The 10311-nt window shown below is 38.6% G+C and overlaps 1 protein-coding gene across 2 annotated transcripts; it reads left to right on the top strand.

Moving 5' to 3' along the window:
- Window positions 1-2187: 2187 nt before the first annotated feature.
- On the top strand, window positions 2188-4546 carry fam174c (family with sequence similarity 174 member C). 2 transcript variants are annotated; one of them, XM_079482533.1, is made up of 3 exons: window positions 2188-2642; window positions 2914-3042; window positions 3164-4546. In XM_079482533.1, exons 1-3 carry the CDS (start codon window positions 2362-2364, stop codon window positions 3165-3167), a joined length of 414 nt encoding a protein of 137 aa, XP_079338659.1. In that variant the 5' UTR covers window positions 2188-2361; the 3' UTR covers window positions 3168-4546. The 2 variants fall into 2 exon arrangements, with proteins under 2 accessions (XP_079338659.1, XP_079338658.1); XM_079482532.1 differs by having other exon boundaries at window positions 2195-2642; window positions 3271-4520.
- The last annotated feature ends 5765 nt before the right edge of the window (window positions 4547-10311 follow it).

Here is a 10311-nt window from a genome sequence, read left to right as displayed (position 1 = left end):
ACTGTCTGTGCATTTATTTATATGCAAAAAAAAACAAAGCTTTGATGAAATTTAACTATCAAGTTATAATATGGTCTATGAAGTTCTGCCTGTTTCTAAGAGGTATTACTTAATTTAAAAGAGACTTTGTCTTGAGTGTTTCTTTTATATTAGCAGTGAAATAATATAATAATAGTCTTTGAATAACTTAAAAGGAAGATTGTTACATTTAGAAGGATCAATAAATGTAATCTCTGGTACATGTCCTCATAGTTAGCGATTCTGCTTATGGAGCTCTGTGACTTTTATCTTCCTGTTGAGACTATAAATTTCAGATTTTCTTGAAGCACTTTTGCCATCTCTAGTTGCCCGCATCTCCATCATTTTATTCTCCTTCAAATCTTAATGTAAGGAAGGATTAGCAAATCATTGGTTGCTGTAACATGGCAGAAGATGACAATAGCAACACCACCATCATGGGTCTCAAATCAATGTATGTGCCTTCATGGTAAGTAACCAAACCCATGACCTTGGTGTTGCTATGCCATGCATCAACCATTTAAGCTTTGTGAATACTGTATCAACCATGCATTTATGCATATTTTGAACATACCTTGAAGGAAGTGATGATGTCCGGGATCCTGTGGATGATGCTGTTGAAGTGGTCTTTCATTTCTTCCAAAGCTTTCTCGTGGTTGTTCATCAGCATACACGTAAGGTTGTTGTTCTTATTCCTCAATCTCGTGAACCGCCGTCTCGCATTTCTCTTTTTCCTGCTGATGCTTTTCCCGCATCTCTTGCTTCCATTTAGATTCAATTTCTGTGATGAGATTTTCAAGCATTAAATCTAACCTTGCCAGTAAGACAAACATTTGTACATGTTATGTTTGTTTTACAAACTCGACGCAGACCAGATCAAACTGGTGAGAGTGTTTTACAGGCCCAAAGTCCCTCTGAATTGCATTCTGACAGTAATGAATATATAAACTTTCAGATGTATCTGTCTTTGTCACGCTGTAAGGTCTTAACCAATGGTTCAGCAATTTTAAGTTTTCAGAAAAAGCTTTATAAAGCCAACATAAATATGCAGTTTTTCAATTGTATATTTAACACTCTACACTATAAGGTTATGTAGCCCTGTCTGTGATTCTACCTACATGTCTAATGTTGTAAGAACCTCGCAATTGAGGGTAATCTCAAAGAAAAATAACCTCATATTTGTCTGGAAAGTATTTTCCTCAGCATGTTTCTGTTGAAAAAGCAAGGTGTTTATTAGCTCAGACAGTGTGTCATTATGTGAGATATAAATGAGCAGTATTGTTGTAGTGTATTATTATTGTGCACATACGCCAGTTGAAAGTTCTTGAGTAAATTCTCAGTGGACTGCTGGCGCTCTTCAATTAATCTTTTAATATAATATTTCGTGTGTAGATTGTTACATTTCTCTAAACTCTAAAACAGTTTTGTGCAGGAAAATCCCATCAGACCTGGACTTTGTAGGGCTCGGTGGGCGTTTTTCTTTTTGGTGTCTGGAAATAAACATAGGCTATAATCACATGAACCATCAATTTGACTGACACATTGGTTTCAGGGAGTAAAAAACACAAAAAGAGACTGTAGTTTTATAGTTATCTGACAAATGCTCACCATTGTTCGTGGATGTGTTGCTATTTTCAGCTTGTCTACTCAGCAACAACTGTATCCTATTGCAACATGGGTGTTAAATAACAATAAATAAGAGAAGGACCTCATAAGAAATTCTTTTAATTTGTCTTTATTCTTTATCTATTTATCTAAAGTAATTCAATCATATTTATAAAATAAAAATTGTGGGGGGTGTATAAAATAGAAATATAATAGAAAAAGACAACAAACAGAAAGCCTTAACAAGTAATCTGACGTTCAATAAAACCATTTAATAATATTGTGATTTTGGGACTTTTTTCTTCAGCAATACCTTTTCAAATCTATAAAACATGAATCGATAATAAATCTGCAGAAAGGAAAATAATGAGGAAAATGGAAACCGGCCGCACACCTCTGTGAGGTTTAAACGCCTCGTTCGTACTATGTTGACGAAACCAAGACGCGTCTTCGGTACTCAAGTTATGTGGTGCATGACGTCAAAAGAGATAAAAACTCAAAATGGTATTTACATCGAACGAAAAGGATGAAAGAGACATAAAACAATGCCAGTCTGCTCATCACGCTCTCTACGGGGAACCAGTTTACGCTGATGTTTCCCTTCCGGACACATTTGTCCGTAACACCGCGTGTGCTGTCGTCATCAATCATAAACAGGAACTCCACTGAGTTGCTAAACCGAACTTCATATTCGTTGAAGTGACATCTCGAGCTTCAAAACCGAGGAACCGAGCTACCATGACATCTTTAAGACTTTTCCTTCTGTTCCTGGCATCGTGGACTGTTTCTTTTGCCGAGGACCGTGGCGATTCTGCCAATACATCGCCCCTCAACCAGACTACTGACAACATCACGATCAGTCCCGAGCCCCATCAAAACATCAGCACCACCGCCGCAGGGAAAGTTAAAACCTCTGGCGTGGGCCTCTCTCTGGACGGCGACATGATCCAGAGGGCTCTGTATGTTCTCATCGGCATCACGGTCATTGGAGTTCTGTACTTTTTGGTGAGAGCGGTTCGGTGAGTCTGACCTAAACACAACTAACGTGAATTAAAAAGTGTTTAAGCGCGTAGACATCACTTTTGGTTGTAAAATTCGCTTTTAAATGTTTAAGCAATGCGTTTGTCTGAAGCCCGCATATGCGGTCTTGGTTGGCACATGTTCCTGTCAGTTGACATAAGTGCCATAATAAAAGTTTCACTTTCGCAGGAGATAAAAACGTGTTCATTGTCAAGTGTTTGCATTTGTTGTTTATTTGTTCAACTATCCTCGTTTGTGTCCTCATTCAAGTCTGAAGAAATCGACAGTTCAGAGGAGGAAATATGGGCTCTTAACAAACCAAGATGACACAATGGAGATGGCCCATCTGGATAGCGATGAAGATGACAACACTGTTTATGAGGCCAGTTCCTACAGAAGGTAGTCAAACAATACATTTTTCAATCAATGACAGTGAACCTTGGTATATCCTGGACTGAGATGATAGTATTTGACAACTTGCACTCCAGACGGTACTTGACTGACCTGCTTGTTTCATTAGATGAGTCTCTGGGGGTATTTATGGCTTGCGAGTGAAGAATGTGATGAAGACAATCCCATTATTTCCACTAAAATGGTTGTTGGTGTTGTCTGTTTCAACAACCGCAGGAGGACCTAGGCAGGATGGCGGACGCCTTTTTCCAAGAATCAAGTGGAATGTTTAGGTTTACTTGGGACCAAAACTTTTGACTGATATGACCAAATAGATCTTCTTGGAAATGAGTCTGAAGATCATGCATTTTGTTTATGGTGTGGGGTTATTAGAGGATCGGCATTTATTTGGGGATGTTTGTGCCAAAGCTACTTATGCAAAATGTGTTTTAGGGATCCAAAACTCCTGGCCGAGTAAGTGGGTGTTAATACTTCGTATTGTAAACAAGCCCCTGATGTTCAATCAATATTCCCCGGGAGGCCTAAACATTTTTGGTTATTTATGAGACCGTTATATTGTTTGAACTTTGCGTATTTGCTGTTATTTTAGATTTTAGATTTAGTTGATTATAATGTTATTTTAAAAAAAGATTTTCTTTCAAGTTTCAGGTATCTTTGTGTTTTCACTTTTCTTTCTGCTACAAACTGCACTATAATGGTTGTTGATCTGAGATATGAATTCTGAAAATGTGGTAAGTTACCAGATTTCAAGTTTATTTTCATGTTTATGCCAAATACCTGCATATATAAGGGATGCACTTTGATTTTAGGGTTGCATTGGTTCTCTCTTAAAAACTGAACTAGGCAGCATCTGCCAGTCAGGATAATTATTGACAATCATAACGACACTCCTAACCAAAACATCATCATATCATTTTTTGTTTATTAGAATCTAAACATTCCCACAAGTATATAGACGTTTAGGTCAAGTCTATATATATTCAATACATTCCATGTGTTAAATGCGGATTTATTTTCGTAAGTAACCCAGTTCATCATATATGGTTGAGACTACTGTGCTCCTTCCACCTTTCTATTACAATAGGTGTGATTTGAGCTGTGTCTTATGGTTTATGGGATGCATTTTTGTATTTGTGAAAAGAGCATTTCAATGTGCTGCCAGAATTGAGAATACATACAAACGTATCACTTTCACATCCTGAAATTGTGTGGCTTGTTCATGTGCAAAGGGGTACATTGGGGAAAAGGCTTTCCTAACTAATAATTACATGTAGTGTTTCATACACATTTCCTGAAATATTGGCTTTCTGATGCAAGGAGTATTGCTCTATACATTTATAATGTACATAATTCAAATTACTTCCATTGTGCCTTCTATTGAAATTGGTCTACTTTTTGTAATTGAATGTGATTCTTTTGTAATTAAAAACATTAAATTATATACTCTATTTTGATATTCTTGTGAGTTGTTTCACGGTATTCTGTCTTTTACAAAATAATACAACTAAATCACCTTGATCTTTGGATCCAACATGAAACAACATTTACTTGACGTTATTTTCTCAAAACACATTTCTTGTTCTCTGTGCACAGCCCAAAAATATTGGGTGATTTTTTTTTTTACCTAAAATGTAAATCAAAATTTACATTAAGGCAACAAAGACATCCAAAGTGTGTCAGCCAGAAAATCTACGTAATAAATAAATGTTTTCTAATACATAATTATGGGTGATCCCAAACCATGCATATTGCCTCGTTTGTAATGACTAATCTAAAGTCTTTCCACATGGATATTTTCGTCTACTTGGTCTCTTTGACTTTGGAGGGCAAGCCACAATTTTGTAACTTGTGTTTGACAAGGATGAAGGTTAGTTTAGCTATTTTCAATTGTGGTGTATTAATAATTTAGTAGATTATTGGAGACAATTAATTTGATCTAAGGCCACTTTTAATTTTCTTTCAGTGATTTTGCGGTGATTTCTCCTAAAGTATCCACGAGATGGCGCTATCCACCTGTCTTCTAGAGGAGCAAATTGTAAACACATACAGCAGATGCCGGTTTCCCACTGCCTGAAGTGTGGCCTTGTTCCTGCCCTCTTAACCTTTGAAAGTGCTAAATAACAGGGAATTATAATTATTAACATAATGATGGTGGAATAACAGAAAGGTTACATTAGCTCCTCATTCAGCCACATGTTACCGCTTAAATCGTAAGAATACTGTAGAGGCCGTGCTGCTCAAAAGGTTGAGAAAAGGGCTCGCGCGCAAAATCATTACTTCAGACTGACATGATGATAAGTGCTTGTCAGTTTCTGTTCATACGAGTTCATGAGCAACATTTCAGAAACGCATTCAGTTTCTATTGACCAGAACACTGATAGGAATGTCAAAGTCAAATATGAATAATTTGATACATTAATTATATATGAAATGTGTGACTGAAGATGTGATTCTTAGAATGATTAAATGTCAATTATTAATGTCAGTGTGCACCGACAGAACAATGTACTGTATAATCCTACCATATAAATACAGTGGTACAGTGACATGGGATCATATACCAAAACTTTATTTAAACTGATTATTGTGAGTGCGCTCATGAACGCGCGCCATACACTGACAAGACAGATGAGAATATATCGATTAAAGTCTGTATTTTGGTTTGTTTTTCGCACATAAGCATTCTCGTCCCTTCCAAATTTTTGCGCAGATGGATCAATTTATCGCTGTCTTGAGTACTTTTCTGGACCTTGGTAAAAACTGACACCACGATGTCTATGAGGAGGCCTGGAAATCTCTCTGATGCTCCGACGGCGGAAGCTCTCTAAACATGTTTAATGCATGAGGGTGAGCAGAAAATCACACAAAGTTGATTTTGGGGTGAACTTCCCTATTAAAGTGCCCGGGGTCTTGTTGTTTATGTGTGTGTTTTTTGTAAGAATACTGTTTAACCATTAAAGTGCCCGTCTGATGTCACAAGCAACTTACAAACCTCCTGAAATGGCACAGAAACAACTATCAAGGAAAGAAAATAATCGAAGCTAATGATGTCCAAAGAAGAAAGGAATTAATACAAGAAACTCAACTGCCAAGCCATGCCTAGAATCCTCCTTTTAGGAAAAGCATGCCAGAAGAGAGATTAATTCAGGCGAAGAGAGAAAAAAGAAAGAGCGAAAATCCAACTTAGTGAAAAGCTACGCTCAGACTGTTTGAAAGGCAGAGGAGCAGTGGTGTGTTGTTGATGATCATCCCAGCTTGATTCAGCAGTCCATCTGTTCTCCCATCCGTGAAAAGCAGGGCCCGCTTGATACCTTTTAGATGCCGCTCGGCAGATAAAAAATTACCTTTTTTGCCTCTTTGTCTGAAATCCGGGGGCCGGTGTGGAGATTTTCCTGGTTCCCCATTGAGTAGCTCAGGCTTTCCTTGGCCATTTGTCCATTGCTTGCACAGCAAGCATAAAATGTTCCTCCTGGAAGTTTCACGCTATTTTCCGCTGAAGCTGTGGCGTTTGCATTGTGTTCTTTTGCTGATTGACATCAGTTTGAGAGCGAACTCTCACCTGTTCTTGGGGGATGAAATAGCATTTTCCAAACCGCTCCTGTCATTTTGTAAATCAATCGGGTAAGGGCTTCTTATTTTGGCGATCATGAAGATCAGAAGGCAGCTTTCCGCTCTCTGTTTCGGAGGTGCCGTGGTGATTTTCCCTGCGGTAACTCTCCTGTTGCAAACCATTTTTTTAGCAATTAGAACAACATAAGTACAACAAAAAGCATACGTGCAATAAAACTGATCTCATATAGCCTACCACGGAGCTAAGTCTTTTTTGATAAATTTTTTGATAGAAAGAGTAGTAAAGAGTTAGAAGTCAGAACTGAGTGGTCGGTGCTGTCGGAAGAGATGTGTTTTGAACCGATTCATAAAGATGGCTACAGAATCTGCTGATCTTGTTGCAGCGGGCAGATCATTCCACAAATGTGGAACCGATCCAGAGAAGGGACGCGAGAGTGATTTTTTCCCTTTTTAGGATGGCACTACAAGACGTGGTTTGTTTGCATCAGTGTAGGGATCTGGCGGGTACATAAGTCTCCATTAGCGAGTGAAGATATGGGGTTGCCGAACCAGTGGTGGTCTTGTAGGCCAGGAGCAGAGCTTTGAATTTGATGCGAGCGACTATAGGGAGCCAATGCAACTTAATGAAGAGAGGAGTGACGTGTGCTCTCTTCGGATCATTGAAGACCACTCTTGCAGCCTCATTGGATCATCTGTAGAGGTTTGGTTGTGCAAGCTGGAAGTCCAGCATTGCAACAGTCCAGTCTGGACAGAACAAGAGCCTGGACTAGGACTTGCGTAACATGCTTGGATAGGAAACGTATTTTTTACCTAGGAAATTAGGTAAAATAATAATATTGTAGAGGATGAATCTACAGGACCGGGCAGTGGCGCCCCCAGAAAATTTGAATAGGGGTGGCCACTAGGAGGCTACAGCAAAATCTTGGGGTGGCACCTAAAAAAAACAAAACATTCAGTGTAATGTGTGTTATACGTGTTTACGTTTGTTTCTGGTTAATGTAACAATATGAATTTTGCAGTCCGTAACCTTTTTTGGTAAAACATTTTCCAAAATCAATTTGTCGTGTGTTAAGATGCAGCCGGTGGCAGATCGTTTGTAGCCTCTTCTTACAGCAGCTGGAATGTAATTAATACAGTAGACTACTGTATGGCATACATACCATTAACGTTTGTCGTCTCTCCAAAAAGTGAAGAAAAGATGCTCTCCAGAGTCTTGTGATCGAATCAGTCAGTCCTGCTTCTTGCACTTGCACTGACTGAGCAGTCAAAGGCCGACGCAATAGGAGAGGGGGAGTGGCAGTGAAACAGCTACTCTGGTGGCGCCAATCAATCTACAACTTTTTTTTGTGGCTGCAACTGGTGTTGCATTTTGTTTCACTTCACAAACTATTGTGAATTTACATTATGTATTCAAATTAATAGTACCCACTGCAAAATCACACTGGGGTGGCTATGGGGTGGCCAGAGTTTATACAGTGGTAGCCGTGGTCACCCCTGATCACCCCTTGGGGGCGCCCCAGGGACCGGGTGGTGCTTGCAACATGATCCGTGAAGTTTAAGAGGAATTCTTTGCATGTCGTTGTCTGAAATAACCCAGCACTGGATCAAAAAGGGTCAGATATACACATTTTCTGGGATAATTTAATCCAACGGCCGGGTTTGTGCCTTTCCGACCCAACGCTTAGTTAAAAATAATGACTTTCTTTCAAAGAATCACCTCAAGAGAATTTAGAAAAATGTTTATGCTGCTCTTTTTACCTGTACAATAGGGACTTATGCTACTTGCAGCTAGTTAACTTTACTTACTTAAATTATTCACTCCTTAAGAAAACCATATTAGCTAAACTTGATGACACAAGTACTTCCATAGACTAAGACATGCAACTCTTAGTCCACTGTAGGGAGCCAAATAGGTACATTTAGGTCAACCAATTAGATTTTACATCCAGTCTCTGGTCTGGGCTCGCGGGAATTAAAACGTTTACCCCTCAGAACAGATATATAATTGACCATGTGACCTTTAATAATCGCATCTGATTGTTGGCTTGCAACTTTGCCAGTTTATTGGAGACTTTAGAAAATGAATGGAAAGGAATTTATGGCACAGGTTTGGGTCCAGTCATGAGGGTGTATCTTATGCAGGAAATCTTATAGAAACGAGATCGAAAATCCTTTCTCAGTTATCTACCGCTCTTTGTTCCTTTTGTTCTCTTGCTTCATCTTCCTCCTCTCCATAGCCGGAAGCTCTGCGCCCTCATGGTGACATGCCAATGGACTAAGCTGGATTGTGGGAAAGCATGGCCATTGCCGGCTCGGTCACACACGCTAGTCAAGCAACCCGCCTGAGCGAGCGTTCCGCCCGAATCATTTTTGGACAGGATTTTTTTTCTCCCAAATTTCATTAGCATAATCCTTCACTAAACACCCGCAACCACACACACTTTTACTTGGCACGCATGCTATTGGACCATGTTCCCTATGAAGTTGATGGACACTTCATAGACGAGAAATTCTCATGCAAATGAGCTATTCGTGAAGGTGATTGTAAAGTCGCTTTTATTTTGTGGCTCTGTAAAAGCAGATTTTTATGTCAGCTGTTTGGTATCGTGCGTGTACATAAGACAAAGTGAGACATTGGTTTGGTTTCATCAAGAGTCATATACCCTCTGGGCCTTAAAGTGATAGTTCACACAAAAATGTTAAATTCTGTCTTCATTTACTCACCCTCAGATAAGATAATATTTCCAAAGAAATAGATAGAAATCTATCTTACTTCATTATAGCACAATGCTTTAAGGTTTTAAAGGGATAGTTCACCCAAAAATAGAAACACGGTCTTCATTTACCACCCTCAGATTGTTCCAAACCTGTAAACATGTCTTTGTTCTGATACACACAAAGGAAGATATTTGAAAAAATGTCTGAAACCAAACAAATCACATCCCCCATTGACTCCCATGCTATTTATTTTCTCTACTATGGCAGAAAAGGGGATGAGATCTGTTTGATTACTGACATTCTTCCAAATATCTTCCTTTGTGTGTATCAGAACAAAGACAAGTTTACAGGTTTGGAACAATCTGAGGGTGGTAAATGAAGACCGTGTTTCTATTTTTGGGTGAACTATCCCTTTAAAACCTTTAACCATTGTGCTATAATGAAGTAAGATAGATTTCTATCTACTTCTTTGGAAATATTATCTTTATGAGCTCAAAACGATGCTACAAAACCACCACAAATCATTTGCGATTCTAGGTGTCCATCAAACACAAACAAAATATTTAAGTTTCTTTTACTCCAAGAACAATGGACTGAACATTTGTTTAAAAAAGCCAAATCTAATTCCTAATGAACAAATTCCATTCATTTGACTTAAAAGAATAAAATGATTGTCTAGAGAATAAAAAGACAAAATAATATCCTCTCTGTTAGTGACAGATTGCTTTGACAGCCTCCGACTTGAATTTATCTCTCACATCCTTCCTTTGAGGTGTTAAACAGTGCCAGAACAAATCCTAAAACCACATTTTATTATATGAAAAAGCAGTGGAAACTCAAGAAGCAAAACAAAAACAGTAATATTAAAGGAAGAGCTCCATCAGTCAGCGGAGCGCTAATGAATTTGTCCTCTCTCTCTGGAGATACTAATGTGGAAAATGGTTCACTTCTTCCAAAAGATGCTTCCAA

The sequence above is a fragment of the Barbatula barbatula genome (genome assembly GCF_947034865.1).
Source record: "Barbatula barbatula genome assembly, chromosome: 20".
Classification (NCBI taxonomy): Eukaryota; Metazoa; Chordata; class Actinopteri; order Cypriniformes; family Nemacheilidae; genus Barbatula; species Barbatula barbatula.
Note: the sequence above shows the minus strand (reverse complement) of the source record. Positions and strands in the feature narration are given on the sequence as shown.